General features: G+C 28.6%; 1 protein-coding gene across 1 annotated transcript; it reads right to left on the bottom strand.

The window, feature by feature from the left end:
• Positions 1-3,931: 3,931 nt before the first annotated feature.
• LOC129957184 (uncharacterized) lies at positions 3,932-21,294 on the bottom strand. Its single transcript, XM_056069380.1, has 2 exons — positions 21,094-21,294; positions 3,932-8,046 (listed from the first exon to the last, which is right to left on the bottom strand). Exon 2 carries the CDS (start codon positions 8,022-8,024, stop codon positions 6,342-6,344), a length of 1,683 nt encoding a protein of 560 aa, XP_055925355.1. The 5' UTR covers positions 8,025-8,046; positions 21,094-21,294; the 3' UTR covers positions 3,932-6,341.
• Positions 21,295-21,648: the final 354 nt, after the last annotated feature.

The raw sequence follows: 21,648 nt of genomic DNA, 5'->3' as shown, positions 1-21,648 counted from the left end.
TTCCTAACCCGGATGAATCTATCAATCCTAAATCACATCGGAATCACCACTATGTTTGAGTGCAGGATGTACATTTTTTTTAACCAAAGCAATATTGGGTTTTCTCCGTACGGTGCGGCGATTGTCACTGTAAAAAATGCTGAGTTTTCTTTCATCACTAAATGTAACTTTCTTCCAAAGTTATTGGCCTTCAATTGATGAGTTTTTCCAAAGTCAAACAATTTTCTGAATTTGGAAGCTGATGAACGGTTTCTATATAACTGTTCGACTTTCATATTCATCTTGTCTAACAACATTTCGCACAATTTCAGCACTTACACTTCTTTCAATAATTTGAGAAATTTCTGCCGGAAGTTCGATGAACTATATGATCTCAGCAATCTAAATTAAAGTGCTAAAAATTTAGGTTTAGATGAAAATTTAATTTTTCAGCTTTTCAAATAATTGCACATAACGTCAAAATGTGGTGACTTTTTCATTGTAAACTGCAGTTTCACACACAAGCCCAGTAACCCGGCGTTAATGCTATTGAATATCTGTGGGCCACATTCCAAACAATGATCCAAAAACTCAAAATTAGAACCAAAACACATTAAAACACAGTGTTGCAAGAAGAATGTGGTAAAATATCATCAGATACCACCAAAAGTTGGTCGAATCGGTACCATGACGTTTAGAGACAATTATAAGAGCCAAAAGACATGCAATTTAATAGTGACACTTTGTTTCTATGCGTGATATTGCAAAAATTTCATTGGTGTATTCTCAATTTTTTGAGGCAAAATTCTGCGGATGTTTATTTAAAATGCTTCTGTAACTTTTGAATTTAGAAAGTCTTTATTGATTGTTCTTTAATTTTTCTTTAAATTAAACTATCTGTTATGTGTAAATATAAAAACGTGTTTCCACTTCTCGGCAACGTGTTATTTATATTAAAAGTCGGATTTATCAAGTAAAAGTAAGGTGTGTTGTCAGTTGTTTGAGCCACTGTATATGCAGATATTTCATCTGCTTTTATTGAACGTACGGTGGAATTATTTATTATGTTTTTTTTTATAGTAAAATAAAATTAGATAATACAATAGTTATTACAAACGAAGAAAATATACTTAGTATTTATGAAAAATTTCTGATAACTTATAATAAGCAAAAGAGTAAATTAATACATTCATATAAATAAAACCGAGTGCTTAGTTCATATGACTATGTTTAAATTGTCAGTTTTATAATATGTAAATATTTGAATTTCTTTATTGATTTATGCAGATTATACTAACAATTTATCCAATTTAGTCACTGCATTACTGATTTTAAGGTAAGAGACAACGTGAAAAACTCAATTTTGTTTGTGAAAATTGGATTTTTTTATTTAATATTTTAAGAATTTTCTTTAGAAAACTGTTGAAATATTTTGGGAAGTTACACTGATTTTAGTATTTACAATTGCAGAAGTTGAAGTCTATTTTTCATCTTAAAGCCCAATTTCTCAACTTCTCATCTTTGATAATTTTCTCATGAAGACGCTCATAAATTAAAAATGTAATGTTTATTTTTTTTTTCAGCTTTGATATGAAAATTTTTCAATATATTTTGCTGTTCCGGAACAAGAGAATACGTAATTTATTCATTTTGAAATATTTTATATGCTTTACAATGTGACTAAATTTTCATGTTTTTTACCTACTGAACCCCAATATTTAAAGAGTCGGTAGAATTACAGCTTATTTTTAATTCATTTTTAATTATTTTTTAATTCATTCATTATATTTCTTGAACAGTAAAATTTTAAACAAATCATTTGATAAACCTCTAAATTAAAATATTTTTTCTTAATACACTTTACTATTTATCTAATCAAGACATTTTTTCAAATTTTTAAAATCGTTCGGCTTTTAACTATCATATTTGATTTCGTAGATGTTTTTGAAACTTTTTTATGCAGAAAATAAAAAAAATAACTATTTTCAAACGATTTCAAAACAATTATTGTCAATCTTATTCACGCATCTTAAATTCTAAGTATTAATAAACTATGTGAACATTTTGATAAAAAACAGCATTATAAATTCAGTAAATTCAATGTTAATAAATTTACTTGATTGATTTTATGTACGTTCTTATCAAACTATTTTGCTCAGATATTAAAAATAAATTCTTTGTAACAGTTTCATATTTTAACTTATACTTAAAACTTACTAACTTATATATTAACTTATACTTATACCTAAAACACAATTTGGCAAATTCTTTTATTTGTAGAAATATGTTTTGAAACTTAATATAAAATGTGAGAATAAAAGATAACATTTCATAATCAAATACAATATGTTTGTATTACACATTTACGTTTAATTTCAGTTCATTTTAAAAGTAATAAAATTCCGAAAAGTGCAGTTATTATAGTATGAATGTATTGATAATGATTTGGAGAATAAAATTTAAAAAATTTTATTTTAACCCAATGATTTTCTTTATTTTCAAAGATAAAAGTAAAAGATGATTAATAAAAACGCTCACAATATCGATTTGCAGAACATTAAATATTAAAAAAAAAGAAGAAGAAATAAAACACGTGCAGCTTCTAGAAACTTCTGATCAATCTGTACATGAACTGTTTCTTTATTTTTATTCATTCAACATCTTTTTAGCTTCCCGCCATTAAATCCACGCACGTTTAATCATTTTTGAAACAAGAATTCATATTCTTTACTTCGTAGAATAAATAATATAAATTCTGATATCTTTCATAATTAATAAGTGTGGCAATATTGTTCACCAGCAGATACATATCAAATCCTTTCTATTTTAATTAGAAATCAGAAACTAAATTCTCACTTTTACATGAGAGAGAGAGTTCAAAAAATAAATTTTTCGATTGTGGTTTACAATCTATAAGAAATAAAATATTTTTGACATGAAGAAATGATTTAGGTAAGCTGAGAACAAAACCTTTTTTGGAACAGTTTTAAATTAACTATATAATTTCTTGTTAAATCAGAATAAATTACTAACATAAAATTTACTCAATTTTGTTTTACAATTGTTTCACTCTCAATGAAACTTTCCTGATATTTTAATTACAAGTTCTTAGTTTATTACTTGTTAAAATGATCAGTGACGATGTCGTGCCCGCGCTACCACGGAAAGGGGTTTCAGTAGCTTCTGAGGTTAAAGACCGGAGTGCACCCGACGGCAGAAGGCTGACTTCTATCTCGTATGAAGATGAAATTCACACATTCGCTTGCACAATCCCTTTTTACAGGGGGGCACATTCACACATCTCACAGAGAGAACCCCGATGAAGAACAACCATGCCTGAACCGACATTCGAAACCGGGACGCCCAGATGAGATACGCTACCCTTATGCAAGGACGCCGGCAATTGATAATTTAAATAAGGAATTAAATATTCTAAAAAATTTACATTCTAATGTTTCTATTCTAAAAAATTTCGAGACTAACGTAATAATGAGAAGTTCGTAATTAACAAATTGTGAAAAATTCTTGAGCATGAATATATATAAACATTATTTTTGTGTCATTCTATGAAACAGCAAATAATTTACAGGTGCCTGTAAAATTTTTAAGTTAACAACTAAAAAATAAATATTTTATTTTGTTTTGAAACATTTAAAATGAAAGAAAGAAATTTTCGCTTCTTTATTGAAATTGAACTGAACTTTATTGAAGTAGAAATTGAAATTGAACTTTATAATAGTAGTATACAGTATGTAAGAACTTTTCGAAAGAACAAATATAATGTTTATAGAACTTGATTCCGCGAGATAAATTTAAATTAAATTTTATGGCAAAATAAAATATTTTTGGAATAAAGTTTAAGTTTTCAAACGAAAACAGTTTTAAAAATCGCGGCATTACAAAGTAATGTATTTGCTTTGCGATGTCAAACAACAATGATACAATTTGCAAGTTACCAAATTTTATTACCACATAAAATTTCTCTGACAGTCTTAACACCAACAGTTTCAAGATAATCCATACGAAGATTAGTGAACATCTATACACGAACATTCACCAAACATCAAATGTGTAGACACACATTTGGTAATGCTTTATGCAAGAACACTTGGAAAGAACAAATAAAATGTTAAAAAGACTTGATTTTGAGAGAAAAATTGAAATTCCATTTTCTGCATAAAAAAAAATTAGAAGAAAGTTTCAGTTTTCACATGAAAACAGTTTTAAAAATAGCCGCGTTACAAAGTAATGTAGTTTCTGTGTGATGTTACACAAGTACGATACAATTTGTATTTACAAAATTTTCCTACATATACATTTTTTCTGACAGTTTTAACACCAACAATTTCAAAATAATTCATACCAAGATTAGTACACATCTGTAAATGAACATGCAACAAACATCAAATGTGTAGACACACATTTGGTAATGCTTTATGCAAGAACACTTGGAAAGAACAAATAAAATGTTAAAAAGACTTGATTTTGAGAGAAAAATTGAAATTCCATTTTCTGCATAAAAAAAAATTAGAAGAAAGTTTCAGTTTTCACATGAAAACAGTTTTAAAAATAGCCGCGTTACAAAGTAATGTAGTTTCTGTGTGATGTTACACAAGTACGATACAATTTGTATTTACAAAATTTTCCTACATATACATTTTTTCTGACAGTTTTAACACCAACAATTTCAAAATAATTCATACCAAGATTAGTACACATCTGTAAATGAACATGCAACAAACATCAAATGTGTAGACACACATTTGGTAATGCTTTATGCAAGAACACTTGGAAAGAACAAATAAAATGTTAAAAAGACTTGATTTTGAGAGAAAAATTGAAATTCCATTTTCTGCATAAAAAAAAATTAGAAGAAAGTTTCAGTTTCCACATGAAAACAGTTTTAAAAATAGCCGCGTTACAAAGTAATGTAGTTTCTGTGTGATGTTACACAAGTACGATACAATTTGTATTTACAAAATTTTCCTACATATACATTTTTTCTGACAGTTTTAACACCAACAATTTCAAAATAATTCATACCAAGATTAGTACACATCTGTAAATGAACATGCAACAAACATCAAATGTGTAGACACACATTTGGTAATGCTTTATGCAAGAACACTTGGAAAGAACAAATAAAATGTTAAAAAGACTTGATTTTGAGAGAAAAATTGAAATTCCATTTTCTGCATAAAAAAAAATTAGAAGAAAGTTTCAGTTTTCACATGAAAACAGTTTTAAAAATAGCCGCGTTACAAAGTAATGTAGTTTCTGTGTGATGTTACACAAGTACGATACAATTTGTATTTACAAAATTTTCCTACATATACATTTTTTCTGACAGTTTTAACACCAACAATTTCAAAATAATTCATACCAAGATTAGTACACATCTGTAAATGAACATGCAACAAACATCAAATGTGTAGACACACATTTGGTAATGCTTTATGCAAGAACACTTGGAAAGAACAAATAAAATGTTAAAAAGACTTGATTTTGAGAGAAAAATTGAAATTCCATTTTCTGCATAAAAAAAAATTAGAAGAAAGTTTCAGTTTTCACATGAAAACAGTTTTAAAAATAGCCGCGTTACAAAGTAATGTAGTTTCTGTGTGATGTTACACAAGTACGATACAATTTGTATTTACAAAATTTTCCTACATATACATTTTTTCTGACAGTTTTAACACCAACAATTTCAAAATAATTCATACCAAGATTAGTACACATCTGTAAATGAACATGCAACAAACATCAAATGTGTAGACACACATTTGGTAATGCTTTATGCAAGAACACTTGGAAAGAACAAATAAAATGTTAAAAAGACTTGATTTTGAGAGAAAAATTGAAATTCCATTTTCTGCATAAAAAAAAATTAGAAGAAAGTTTCAGTTTCCACATGAAAACAGTTTTAAAAATAGCCGCGTTACAAAGTAATGTAGTTTCTGTGTGATGTTACACAAGTACGATACAATTTGTATTTACAAAATTTTCCTACATATACATTTTTTCTGACAGTTTTAACACCAACAATTTCAAAATAATTCATACCAAGATTAGTAAACATCTCTACACGAACTAGTACCAAACATCAAATATGTAGACACACATTTTATAATTTATTATGCAAGAACACTTAGAAAGAACTAATAAAATATTAAAAGAACATGATTTCTAGAGATAAATTGAAATTCAATTTTTTGGCAAAATAAAATGTTTTTAAAACAAAGTTTTAGTTTTCAATTGAAAGCAGTTTTAAAAATCACCGCATTAAAAGGTAAAATATTTGCTTTGCGATGTCACACAATAATGATACTAATTGCACTTTACAAAATACCCATGCATGGAACTTATCGGAAGAGAAAATCAATACACTTATCGTATGCTGCTTTTAAAGGCATTAAACGTTTTCTTACAGCTTTCGGTTCTATTATTTCTTCTTCTTCTTGAATTTCAAGATCAGTGTTATCCTGAATATCTTCTAGAATGCCAAGAACAGAGCTATTGCTCTCATTTATGATTATAAGGATTCTTTCCTTATGATTTAATCCGCGATTTTCACTGAATAACTTCAAATTCCTCCGCCTGCCTGATTCGGACAGTTTGACATCTTCGATGAATTGATTCATCAATTCCCACTTACCCTCCTTCATTAGTTCGTAGTTAATGAAACTTCCTGTAGAAACCAAAACATGTTCATCTTTTCCTTGAGCGTCCAGATGTCTGAAAAGAAATTTGACAGTTTCTATGTCGTCACTTCGAATAAAATCTCGCAAAATGATATTGTACGCAACCAACGCGAAACTGAAATCAAGTTGATCGAGCAGGAAAAATTCCTGAAATAATTTCGAATGGTTATATCCCCAGGAACTGTTCCGGGACAGATTTAAAAGCACGCGGTAATAAGCGCGTACTGAAATTGAAGGATATTCGGATTTTGCTAGCTCGATAAAGGCATCTTGCCTGGGCCAATCCAGCACGCACTTCAAGGTCTCACAAGGGAAGTGCGAAAACAAGATCTTCTGCTCATACAGCTGCATCACGGACATCAAATAGAACAAAACGTCGCCTGATTCTTGGCGTTCCTCCATGTAAAAATAATAATCTTTTGAACGTTGCATTGCTACAGACATGGAGGTTTTGATCAATAATTCTTCTTTTTCTTCGGACTTTAACTTTTCATAAAAATACTGAGCAGCTGTTCTGTAACCGAGGATTGCAGAACATTCGAACCCTAGGTGGTTAATGGACGGGCTGAATTTTCCGTTTTCTTTAAGGTATCTAAGAATTTTTTTTACTTCTCCTTTTATGATGAAAGTCCAAATAACGGCTAAATCTGGCTGCTCGAGAATCGCAGATTTTACATCATAGTAGGACTTTTTGCTTTTTTCGGGCATCTTTCGCCAAAGCTCTCTGATATCCTCCTCTAAGCAATACAGACAAGCCAGCTTGTAACGTTGTGTCAGGTCCAGCTTTTCGTGGCGAATGAGTGCTGCAACTGTTTCCCGATAATCCACACTCCCCAAACTTGTCCAGCACAGGTGTTTCAAATTCTCCATTTCGTTTAAGTTACACGGACCTAAATAATCTTCATGGAGGTCCAACCATTTTATTATTTCTCTGGAAACAGATTTCATTAAACTGAATAACTCGTGTTTCATCGATGGTGGAAGCGGAACTTCAGTTAAAAGATCTTTTAACAAATCGTACATCGTTGTTTCGTGTTCCTTTTGACGTCGCGCCGCTGAATCGGTTTGCACAGCATACGCAAGCATCTTGCGGTGACAGCACAATTGTACAGCGAATCTCCTCATAGCAAGCGCTTGAAGCGACATGAAATGCAAGCTGCTGAGATCAAACCTCTTTGCCATTGCACTTTCTGGCAGATCAGGAATTTCTATAATTAGTTGAAGGGACTTTCCAATTTTAATAATCTTACGTTTATTAGGTTTGTTTTCCAGATTCATCTGATTGTCCATCGTTTTGGGACACTTTATATGAATATGTGGACCTAGACCTATCATCTCTTTCATCAGATCGCTGCAATGCCGCTACCTGTAAAGAAAGAACAAACAAGATTATCGGTATTTTGGCAAAGATATTTTTTTATGATAAAACTCCTTGAATAGAAGCAATCAATATTAATTTAATTTAATTGTAGTAATATCCCGTTTGAAACCAACACTGTTATTTTGGATCAGATCTTGTAATTTTAAACCCATATCAGATGACGAATACGACCCCAAAATTTCCTTCTTAAAAACTTCCACACCACATGAGTTGGCGGATGTTTGGCCGAAGACATCAAATTTAGACCTTCATACACTACAAGTCTTTAGAGGACTCAGGTTTCGAATTTGGAGGCCTGCGGCACTTTATGATTTTACACTGAGCCCTCCAAGAATCAACATTAACTAGAAAAAAAAATTGGTAAAAATATAGCAAAAGTGATTTGTATGTATACTTAAGGGATTAAAGAGAAACTGTAACTTACAAGAGGATCTCTAACTACGTTTTCTCATAGATTAGTTATCAATACATCGTCTATGAGGACTATGACAGGTGTATTAACAGGTGCAGTTTGTAAGAAGCATCTGACACTGATCTCTGAGGAACAGAGGCACCTGACACACTTTATAAAAATACATGTACATAAATGCACAGTAGGGAAGGAAATTCAAATAAAAGGTTTTATTGTCAAAAAGTTTAGCGGAATCGTGGAAATAAAATTATATTTATCTGAAAACGAACAAAATCAGTATTTCTGGCGAACTAATTGGCGACGAATTCCAAACATAAGCCAATCTGTGTATATATCAGGAATTAGTTGTTCTTTTTTCCCTTCAAAAATTTATCAAAAATCAGAATCCGTGTGAAAGCGATAAAAAAAATTCATAAGGTGTTTAAATGTGTTGTCATAAGGTCTGAAATGTCGTCAAACAGGTAAATCAGATGGAATATTTTTCAATCATGTCGCTGTAAAATAAAGCGTCAGATGCCAACGTCAACTCTAGTCATCTTTTTTGAAGCTAGAATAATTTTTCCAATAATTTGTTGTGTTGTGTAATATATCTTGCATCTATGCTAGTTTTATTTTCTGTGTCATTTTATTTATTATTATTTTTGAAAAGTGATCTGGCACAGAAATTTATACAAAGGAAATTTAAAACTACAGATGATAGTTTGGTATTCTCGCATCTTGGCACTTTCCCATTAGGCAGGTACCAATTTTGCCAACATTAAATATTTCATTCAAAATAAATAATCAATCATAAGCAATTTCTACAATTTAACAACTTATTTTCAAAAAAAAAAGAAAAACTCATTTAAACAAAAGGAATAACTCATTTCATTCGAAACTTTTTTTTCTCTTAAATTTAAGGTAACTTTAAATTACGTTAAAAAGTCGATTTTTGGAAAATTTTTATTTAACTTTTATTTTTATTTTTTTATTAAGTAATTATTTAACGTGCTTGATTTACTGCTTAATATTTAAACAGTTTTCTTTATTACATCATTCGGAATTTATTTCCAAGTTTATTTTTTGGGAAATACAGTAATTTTCTTTTTGCATTTTCATATATTTTAACACTATTTTACATTTTCAAATGCCATTTTCTCAAATTCTAATTCTGTGGTAGAATTTTTATACGAAAAACACTCACAAATTAAAATGTAATGCATAATTTTTTATTTACATTTAATATTATAATTTCTCAGTATGTTCTGCAGTTCCTCATCTATGGAATAAATAATGCATTAATTTGAAAACATTCAATAGCTATTTTAATGCTTCACAATACGAAAAAGAAAAATTAAATATTCCTTTTATTTCACATTTAAAACCCGACATTTAAAGAATGGGAAAAAATTCGGCTAATTTTTTTTAAATTTAGTAATAGAATAATTCTTTTCTTCAAAAAAAAAAAAAAACTTTTTAAAAAAAAACAATTTTTGGATAAACCAATGATTTTTCAAATCTTTTTGCTGCAGAAATTTAGAAATATAACTATTTCATATGTTTTGCTAAAAAAATATCAGCCTCGGCGTAAAAACATACCTTAATGCAAATATAAATTATAGAAATATATACTATATTTGGAAATATTTAACGCATTTTCGTTTGTGGTATGATAGCTTTTCCTCAGAATAGCCTATCTATGAACAGATCACCATAATTTAGCTTTAAAAAACAACTGCAAAAATCTAGACTTATATGGAAAAATATGCATTAAATATATATTAAAAGCAAGACCTGAATCGAGGTGAGTAATCAGCAAATACAACCAGTAAAAATAATTCAGGAAAGATTGTGAAGAAAGATCATTTCATTTTATTTTCCTCTGAAAATCTCTGAGAGTAATATAAAATGAATTACAGAAATTCAGAATATATAGGCAGGAGCTTCCATATTTGAAAAACAAACATTTTTCATATTTGTTTCTCATATACGACATATAAAGAAAGTATACTAATCGTCAAAAAATCGATCTTGAGATTCTGACGAATCTGCAAATTAGAGGCCAAAAAGTTAAAAAAAAAAAAAAAAAAAAAGCATCAAGTCTATCTGATTACCTGACTGTCTGTCTAACTGTGATAAAAATAACCCAAAAAAATACTTTGAGTAAAAGGGATAAAATTTGTTGTTCGATCTTTATATCAAATTTTAAGATTCCTTTGATATTTAGAGCAAAATCGACTCAAAAGAAATATGTCTGTCCGGTTTTCAGAAAGTAAGTTAATAGGATAGCTACGAACCAATCAACGCTGGGTTAGCCTGACTGGTAAGGCGTTGGATTTGCATCCCTTGGGATGTGAGTTCCAACGCCACCTACCGAAGACTATCCTATGGTGGCTTGTGCACTTATAAATATGTCTTAGTCGCAAAGTCTTCCATGTCGAGACATTACCACTAAGGGGATTGGATCAGAGGTGATTGTTTTTGACTCAGGTCTAAATTATGATTTGTAGACGAGTGAATGAAATGCATGAATGGATTCCACCCCCATTAAAAGGGCTGTGTTGCCTGAATAGCTAAGACGTACTATTGGCCCTAAATGGCGCTGCTGAACAAGAGATGCTCAAATTAGGCTTAGAATCGTTAAATTCTTTGGCGGGTTTCCTTATGACAAGTGCCATAAGCAGCAATGGAGCAAAATGAAGAGAGTTAGATGGATTAAATTTGGTGTATCGATTTAATAAATAAACAGTAGACGCCTATCATATTTAGAATCAAATTCGTCAAAGGATTAACTTTCAGTCTGTCTGTACTTTCAGAAGTAAATTTAATTCAAGAATGCATTACTTAAATATATGTCATTTGGTATGCAATTTTTTGACTTCACTCTTATTCAATATCAAATTTGGATCCACACGGGTGTAAACAACGAATCTCTAAAATTAATTCACATTATCGGGTACCTATTGCTAAATGTCAGAGATAAATCTCCAAGAAAATCGCCAAGGATTACTTTAAAGATTAAGGAAAAATGCTTAATTTAAGCCAAAGATCAAATTGGTGTCTTTAAAGTTGCCAAATGCCATGCCACGTATTTGTGCCCTTTCCGACGGTCCACAATTTTATGAAAAGTAATCGGAATAACACCTTCATTAGAGAATATGCGAGAAGGTTTTGGAGTAGACTTCCTTTGGTTTAAAACTTTCTGATACTGTTATGGTTCCGAGATTCTTTCAATTTGCTAGTCGATGAAGAAACAGTCCTTTAAAATTCAAAAACATTTATTTAAAAAGATTTTAGGAAATTCAAGACTTTACACGAACCAAATATTACAATGGCGCACTGGAGTACAGCGCAATTCAGTGGTAACTAATATCAAAATAACAGACTTGAAAAATTCTCATGCGATCAGATCACCAGCGAAAATGCTTTCAGTGAACTCTTCTCTCTTTACTTATCCCATGACATGTCCTATTTATACCCAGCCTTGGCGAGAAATGACGTAAGCATTATTCCATAGATTTCCAAAAAACTCCCCTAACTACCGAAATATTATTGCTAGAGCTTCAATTCTCAAACTTTCGAAATCTAAAGAATTGTCGGCAAGACCGGCAAAAGTCTGGCCAAGTCAATGGAAAAGTCGCCAAATTCGTCGCCAAGCTGCAACCCTGTAAAGTAATAAACCGATCCGTCTTTAGCGGTCACTTACGTATAAAATCTGTTTCGTCTGTAATATTTACAAAGAAATATAATAAAAATAAAAAAATATTTACAAATCCGTAACAATATAATCTGTTTCAGCAGACAAATTTGAATGAGAGATTATATGGATCATCAGTTTGATGAAGTACTTGTATTTTTTGCAATCTCTATTTGTTATAATTTATGAAGACAATCAGTTAGTTATAAGTGAAGCTGTTAAAAATCGGAAGTGTTCCTTAAAGTATCGGACAATGTTCCTTCAAGTACAAAGCACATAGATGAAACTTTCACAACCGAAGACAATTTAAGTTGAATGGATGCAATTCAGTCAGAATATTGTGAAATCAGGAATGTGACAGCAGATATTAAAACAAGGGATTTTTTCTGTGTTTTATGGGGTTTTTTTCTTGTTTCGTTTTGATAAATTTTATTGTGACCTTACTTAGATTTAAAAATTTGGATATAATTATACTTGTTATTGTGTAATTTATTCTCTTTTATTTTTCCACACTAATTTTCCGGGATTTTCGGGTGACGAGGGATCAATGTTTTTGGGGTTGTGTGGTATTTGCGCTCAATAACTTTCCCCCTTCCCACTCAAATGTCAAGAAAGGCTACCACATTTTAAACTTCATCTTTGCATGGAAAATTTGGCGATTTTACAATGTACGCCAAATGGTAATCAACTCACTATGAGTGAGAATGATACTCCTTGTCTCTGATAACGAAATGAAACTTCCTTGAGAAAACTGCTGATGACCCTTACCACGTTTCAGATGAGTGTTGAAAATAAAAAATATAAAGAGTGAGAAATTTGCTTTAAAATGTATTTATTAAAAGGAATACGTTTATAATTTTCCCACACGGAAGACATTTATAAAAATTATAATTCTGATGTGCATAATACAAATTTAATCTAATAAAATGAATTATAATTTTTAATTTTATGAGGATTTAATCTTTATATCTCTTACGGTTTAACTTTATTTAACAAAATGAAAAAAAAATACATAGAAAGGGCTTTAAATTAAAATTTAAATGGATATCAATAATGTTTAGTTCTTTCTATATGTATGTATGCTTTTATGTATATATATTCCACAAGCTGATACTTGAAATAAGCTAATGTATTTTTTACGTTAAAGCTGTTCAAAAAAGTTTATTTTTCGCAAAATAATAAGCGTTTTGGCTGGCTAATGATAGGAATCATATTAATAATTTTAAAAACAGCTGCTGGTTAATTCTCAGGAGAAAAAAAAACAAAGAAAAAACATATTTTTAATAAGAAAATGTTGATAACTACTGAAATTCCTTCAAATCTGAAATATATTACTTTATTTTATAGCTTTTTTACTGTCAGATATAACTATATATAATCCAATGTACCGGAAACGACATTTAAATACAACATCTGAACGGCTACATAATAAAATAATATGAAAATAATAAAAAGGCGTTAGAAATTTAAAAAAAAAACAACTGAATAGGATTTTTAAATAATTCTTTTTCAATATTTCACAATATGCATTATATGGTCACTTACATTTAACAAAAAAAAAAAAAAACTGCAAACATTTTTGTCTCTGACATTCAACATAGTCAAAACTGTTCCGCATTTCTGAAAGCTCATCCGCAATTTTTGTTCATTTGCATGTAACTCAAATTTTTAAAAAAGTTTGAGAGATTCAATTAAATAACTTGGTAGGAAGGTTACTTTTTTCAAAATAGAAAATATGATTACTCCTATACAACCATGAATTGAAGAAAAATAGCTGTAAAATATATTGTTACAAAATGCTAATACACATTAAAAAGCATTTTTAAAAAGTTTTTATGAAAGTAGTAACCAACTTAATTTTATAATTCAGATTTATGGTTGCTAATTTACTTAGCTTGTTCTTAACCGCTTACTCACAAGAGCATATGTAACTTCAAATTGTATTAGACATGTAACATTTACTACTGTTTTAAAAACCTTATACTATTCCATTTTTTATGCAATGCATCTCTTTTAATTTTCAGTAATCTCAACCAGAATGGGAACTTGAAAAACTAAAGTGTTTAAATTTCAACTAATACAAAAAATTTTTCATTCAGCATTGTTTATGCGCATTACAGATACATTCTTATCTAATATTAATTAATTTCAATTAATTCACTAACATTAATCCTTAATGCTTTAATCTACAAATTAAGTTTCGAAGTTTAACAAGCTTTTAAAGAAATATTTTAACTATGTTTTTCAACAATGTATTTCGCACAAAATAAAAATAAAATTTAATCTGCAAAAGCACGTCAATGGGAAAAAATTAGCTTTTTTCAACCTGTTTCCATCACATTGGCAGAAGTTTAAATTAAAAAAATAAATCAACTATTATTGTAAATTAAATATATACAAGTGTAAATTTCAGCAAGTGTCTGTGTGAAGCGAAAAAATTTCAAATATACTTTTTAAAAAGTATATGGAGGAAAAGATTTCTATGACCTTTTACAAAATCTATAGTATTAATTAAATGAAGCATTTAAATTTAAGGCAAACATGGTTTAATATATCTATTGGATAATCACTGTAATCGGCGCCCTTCAGTTAATTTTAATCAGGGGCACGCATCTACTAACAAAATGGTCTAAATGAACTAAACAATTACATTTTATGTTACTTGAACTTGTTCATGCTCCGATGAATTAAGAATTTTAAATTTTTACATAGGTCCTTTACATTACCCTTTGTAATCCTTTTACATGTTTACCCTTTTACATTAACCTTTGAATCTTATTTAACAAATTTTTTGAGACATCAATATTTTAACACTTAGCACTTCGATCTCTCCTCTCAGGAACCATTCAAGGCAGTGCATCATTTTGGCGTTTTATTTAATTATTTTATGAAATTTTGACTGGTAAAAATACTGAAGAGTGGTGAAAATATGTAGATTAATTTTCTGGGAAAATTCATAAATTTTTCGGAGCAATGAACAAGTTCTCTTATTCGGCAGATATTTATGCATTACTTTTCGGAGCGCTAAGGGTTAAATAAAAATCTTTTAACTTCAATCAACTAAATCATTCATTAAAACTAAATAATTTATGAAATTTGAATATCACTCTTCTATAAAAATTGGCGATTTTAGAAAACTTCATAGTCCGTTTCAAAGAAGATACGCCAATCTTTTACCAGGATTTCTCAACAGTGATTGGCTTATGATTATGAAAATATTGATTGTTCTAATATTAATATGTAAAAACTGACAGATATGATCGCAGAAGATAGAAAGTTTATTTATTGAACTTGAGTTAAGAGTTGAAGTGTCAAGAGTATTTCGCAGAATATGACTCCTTAGGACAAAAGGACTGTGTAAAATTTAAACTTCATAATTTTTTCATAAGAACATTTATTGACTGACGTCAAATAAAATATTTTCATTTGCATCATGTAAATGTTTTGAAAGTAAAAATAAAAACTGAATTTTATGATGAATTAGAGATATTCTTGTTGAGTAATTCTTTAAGATATTGCATAAATTACAAAAATTATTCTGCATTGCATATACAACTTCAATGCTGAGTGACTCTACATTCAATTTTCAGATTCAAAAAAGATAGAAAGTTTATTATCGCAGAAGATAGAAAGTTTATTTATTGAACTTTAGTTAAGAGTTGAAGTGTCAAGAGTATTTCGCAGAATATGACTCCTTAGGACAAAAGGACTGTGTAAAATTTAAACTTCATAATTTTTTCATAAGAACATTTATTGACTGACGTCAAATAAAATATTTTCATTTGCATCATGTAAATGTTTTGAAAGTAAAAATAAAAACTGAATTTTATGATGAATTAGAGATATTCTTGTTGAGTAATTCTTTAAGATATTGCATAAATTACAAAAATTATTCTGCATTGCATATACAACTTCAATGCTGAGTGACTCTACATTCAATTTTCAGATTCAAAAAAGATAGAAAGTTTATTATCGCAGAAGATAGAAAGTTTATTTATTGAACTTTAGTTAAGAGTTGAAGTGTCAAGAGTATTTCGCAGAATATGACTCCTTAGGACAAAAGGACTGTGTAAAATTTAAACTTCATAATTTTTTCATAAGAACATTTATTGACTGACGTCAAATAAAATATTTTCATTTGCATCATGTAGATGTTTTGAAAGTAAAAATAAAAACTGAATTTTATGATGAATTAGAGATATTCTTGTTGAGTAATTCTTTAAGATATTGCATAAATTACAAAAATTATTCTGCATTGCATATACAACTTCAATGCTGAGTGACTCTACATTCAATTTTCAGATTCAAAAAAGATAGAAAGTTTATTATCGCAGAAGATAGAAAGTTTATTTATTGAACTTTAGTTAAGAGTTGAAGTGTCAAGAGTATTTCGCAGAATATGACTCCTTAGGACAAAAGGACTGTGTAAAATTTAAACTTCATAATTTTTTCATAAGAACATTTATTGACTGACGTCAAATAAAATATTTTCATTTGCATCATGTAGATGTTTTGAAAGTAAAAATAAAAACTGAATTTTATGATGAATTAGAGATATTCTTGTTGAGTAATTCTTTAAGATATTGCATAAATTACAAAAATTATTCTGCATTGCATATACAACTTCAATGCTGAGTGACTCTACATTCAATTTTCAGATTCAAAAAAGATAGAAAGTTTATTATCGCAGAAGATAGAAAGTTTATTTATTGAACTTTAGTTAAGAGTTGAAGTGTCAAGAGTATTTCGCAGAATATGACTCCTTAGGACAAAAGGACTGTGTAAAATTTAAACTTCATAATTTTTTCATAAGAACATTTATTGACTGACGTCAAATAAAATATTTTCATTTGCATCATGTAAATGTTTTGAAAGTAAAAATAAAAACTGAATTTTATGATGAATTAGAGATATTCTTGTTGAGTAATTCTTTAAGATATTGCATAAATTACAAAAATTATTCTGCATTGCATATACAACTTCAATGCTGAGTGACTCTACATTCAATTTTCAGATTCAAAAAAGATAGAAAGTTTATTATCGCAGAAGATAGAAAGTTTATTTATTGAACTTTAGTTAAGAGTTGAAGTGTCAAGAGTATTTCGCAGAATATGACTCCTTAGGACAAAAGGACTGTGTAAAATTTAAACTTCATAATTTTTTCATAAGAACATTTATTGACTGACGTCAAATAAAATATTTTCATTTGCATCATGTAAATGTTTTGAAAGTAAAAATAAAAACTGAATTTTATGATGAATTAGAGATATTCTTGTTGAGTAATTCTTTAAGATATTGCATAAATTACAAAAATTATTCTGCATTGCATATACAACTTCAATGCTGAGTGACTCTACATTCAATTTTCAGATTCAAAAAAGATAGAAAGTTTATTATCGCAGAAGATAGAAAGTTTATTTATTGAACTTTAGTTAAGAGTTGAAGTGTCAAGAGTATTTCGCAGAATATGACTCCTTAGGACAAAAGGACTGTGTAAAATTTAAACTTCATAATTTTTTCATAAGAACATTTATTGACTGACGTCAAATAAAATATTTTCATTTGCATCATGTAAATGTTTTGAAAGTAAAAATAAAAACTGAATTTTATGATGAATTAGAGATATTCTTGTTGAGTAATTCTTTAAGATATTGCATAAATTACAAAAATTATTCTGCATTGCATATACAACTTCAATGCTGAGTGACTCTACATTCAATTTTCAGATTCAAAAAAGATAGAAAGTTTATTATCGCAGAAGATAGAAAGTTTATTTATTGAACTTTAGTTAAGAGTTGAAGTGTCAAGAGTATTTCGCAGAATATGACTCCTTAGGACAAAAGGACTGTGTAAAATTTAAACTTCATAATTTTTTCATAAGAACATTTATTGACTGACGTCAAATAAAATATTTTCATTTGCATCATGTAAATGTTTTGAAAGTAAAAATAAAAACTGAATTTTATGATGAATTAGAGATATTCTTGTTGAGTAATTCTTTAAGATATTGCATAAATTACAAAAATTATTCTGCATTGCATATACAACTTCAATGCTGAGTGACTCTACATTCAATTTTCAGATTCAAAAAAGATAGAAAGTTTATTATCGCAGAAGATAGAAAGTTTATTTATTGAACTTTAGTTAAGAGTTGAAGTGTCAAGAGTATTTCGCAGAATATGACTCCTTAGGACAAAAGGACTGTGTAAAATTTAAACTTCATAATTTTTTCATAAGAACATTTATTGACTGACGTCAAATAAAATATTTTCATTTGCATCATGTAAATGTTTTGAAAGTAAAAATAAAAACTGAATTTTATGATGAATTAGAGATATTCTTGTTGAGTAATTCTTTAAGATATTGCATAAATTACAAAAATTATTCTGCATTGCATATACAACTTCAATGCTGAGTGACTCTACATTCAATTTTCAGATTCAAAAAAGATAGAAAGTTTATTATCGCAGAAGATAGAAAGTTTATTTATTGAACTTGAGTTAAGAGTTGAAGTGTCAAGAGTATTTCGCAGAATATGACTCCTTAGGACAAAAGGACTGTGTAAAATTTAAACTTCATAATTTTTTCATAAGAACATTTATTGACTGACGTCAAATAAAATATTTTCATTTGCATCATGTAAATGTTTTGAAAGTAAAAATAAAAACTGAATTTTATGATGAATTAGAGATATTCTTGTTGAGTAATTCTTTAAGATATTGCATAAATTACAAAAATTATTCTGCATTGCATATACAACTTCAATGCTGAGTGACTCTACATTCAATTTTCAGATTCAAAAAAGATAGAAAGTTTATTATCGCAGAAGATAGAAAGTTTATTTATTGAACTTGAGTTAAGAGTTGAAGTGTCAAGAGTACTGAATTTTACGATGAGTTAGAGAAATGAGTTATGTCACAGACATAATGCCAAAAACTTCTTTTTCGTGCTGAGGTGTTGTTTAAAAGGTGAAAATGAATCGAAAATCTTGAGTTCGAATATTTTTATGATTACAATATTTTTTCTGTACTTCAAGTAAGAGAAAGAAGAAACAAGTAGAAGGGCTGACTATACAAGAGGTTTTAGGAATAAAGAAACAAAACTTTTTATCATAAGAGGCAAATACTATTCTGTAGCTCCAAAATTTGACTCTAATTCATTTCACTTTTTATTCGTTCCATTTGCTTTTCTGAGTGTTAAGAACAATATTAAAAGAAATATTAAGAGAACAATTAAAAGAACAATATTAAGAGAAATTTCGGCATTTTTTCGCGATAACGTCCAAAAATATTACAGCACCAAATTAATTTTCACATCATATTTAAGTCCAAAAAATAATCTATGCAATAATGCTAATGTTTTAACCAAGAAATTAAATTTCATGTTTAGAGAAGTCCTTAAAAATGTTTTAATTATATTTTGCAACAATTTAGTTTGCACAAAATAAAAATAAAATATAAGCTGCACGTACACCTTACGAGCCAATGGGAAAACATTAGTTTTTATCAACGCGTTGCCCTCACATTAACAAAAGCTCAAATTAAAAAATAAGTTAAATACTACTGAAAATTAAACATATTAAATATATAAAATTGCAATTTTCAGCACGTGTCTGTATGAAATGAAATAAATATAACAATATGATATTTTCTAAAGAATAAAGGCAAGGAAAAGTTTGCTATGATACTTTATAGTACCTATATAACTAATTCAATAAAACAGTTTTAATTAAGGCAAATACGGTTTAATATATACATCTACTCTAATCAAGGCCCAACAGCTAATTTGTAAACCTTTAGTAAACCTAACAGAATGGTCTAAATGAAATAAATAATTATATTTTAAGTAATTTTTGTCAATAAATGTTCTGACGAATTAAGAATAATAAATTTTTATGTATATCCTTTGCCTTGTGAATCAAATTTAATAAAATATTCTTTAGACGCTAATATTTAAATACATAAAAAGTGCTCTCCAATCAACAAAATCAATCATGAAAGTTGTCATATCATTATTCTTTAAAAACGCACGATAGAAGATGATTGGCAAGAAAGAAGCCAATCATCTCCCTTTCTTTTTATAAAATATTGCATTTTCTGGATGTAAAAATTCGAAATTAAAAAAATATTCTGAAAAGCTTTAATAGGCTGAAGCATCTAAACAGTTTGAAGCTGAGAAAAATTATTTTTAATTTTTTCTTAAAACCGACAAAAGCGAGTTCGAATTTCGCCTCGTAAGAGTTTTTAGGCAACACAATACCCGGCCCTTTTTCTCAAAAAAAATATTTTTTATTCTTTTTAATATATAAACAATCTTAAATGCCAAATTTTGATGAATTGAAATCGAAAAATTTTATATTTTAAGATAGTAGATTTTGGTATACAACGTATTAAAAAAACAGAATTACAATTTAAAAGCCATTTTATATAGGAAAATAAAAAAATGACAACAACATTTCACAGATTTTAAATACTATTTAATGATACGATCGAACATTTTTTTAAATTCTGAAGCAATATGTGCATAGATATTTAAAATGACAAAAAAATATATATATATAAAACTAACAAAATGTTATTAATTAGAAAAATTTAAAATTGTATTCCAAAATTTGAAAGATACTTAATTGCATTTTGAATAAATTTTAATATATGGTCTTTGTATATTCAATGAGAGTACAAAAAATTTGAAAAAATTTCGAGATCTAATTGACCTCAAAGAGTCGAAAAAACAGGAAAACATGCCAATTTTCCATAAAACTAAAAATTGTCGCGCAATTTTTTTTTCCTAATCTCCAACAAACAGGCGAAAACTCACTAATTGTTTATTTAAGAATACAGTTAGATTATCATTGGTAAGAATAAATATAAAAATAAACGTTTCCTAAAGATCACTATTCGCTTTCTGTCAACAGGTCAATGAATGAACGACGTAAACAACTTACCTCTCCAGCATTATGGAGATTCTATTTCGCTTTCAAGGTCGGTTATTTGTAGATTCAGAATGCAAGCCACTGTTTTTTCACTCTAGCCAGAAATGAATTTGTATTGTGAAACTATTTAACAATTGCCGACAAAAATAAAATCGTTATAAATTGTAAAAGTCGAATATGACAGCAGGCGGACTTCTAGAACATCTGAAACAATGGTCGAATCTCATCCGAATGATGCCACTTGAAGACGATCGATCTGTTTTGCTCTGACGCTGATGATGATGGATGAAATATCACCCTTTGCGTAGCTTTAGATTTTGATGCACCCATTAATAATTTGAATTGAAAGAATATAAAAAAAATGTGTTTGAACCCTTTTTTATGAATAAAAGAATCAAAAGCAGTTTTTTAAAAAAAAAATTATTTTAGAGGAAATTTCTTTTAGCCAAGATTACATGAACTTCAATTTTTATCTCCATATAACAAATATTTTTGAATTTTTTTCTTATTTTTTCTAAAAAATCGCATTCACAAATCGTATTTTTATTTTTTTAAAAGCGCTATTAA

This window comes from Argiope bruennichi, chromosome 11, assembly GCF_947563725.1.
Source record: "Argiope bruennichi chromosome 11, qqArgBrue1.1, whole genome shotgun sequence".
NCBI lineage: Eukaryota > Metazoa > Arthropoda > Arachnida > Araneae > Araneidae > Argiope > Argiope bruennichi.
Note: the sequence above shows the minus strand (reverse complement) of the source record. Positions and strands in the feature narration are given on the sequence as shown.

Bases quoted from the DNA above. Each gene is read 5' to 3' on its own strand.
- LOC129957184 (XM_056069380.1), bottom strand. From the start codon at position 8,024: ATGAAAGAGATGATAGGTCTAGGTCCACATATTCATATAAAGTGTCCC.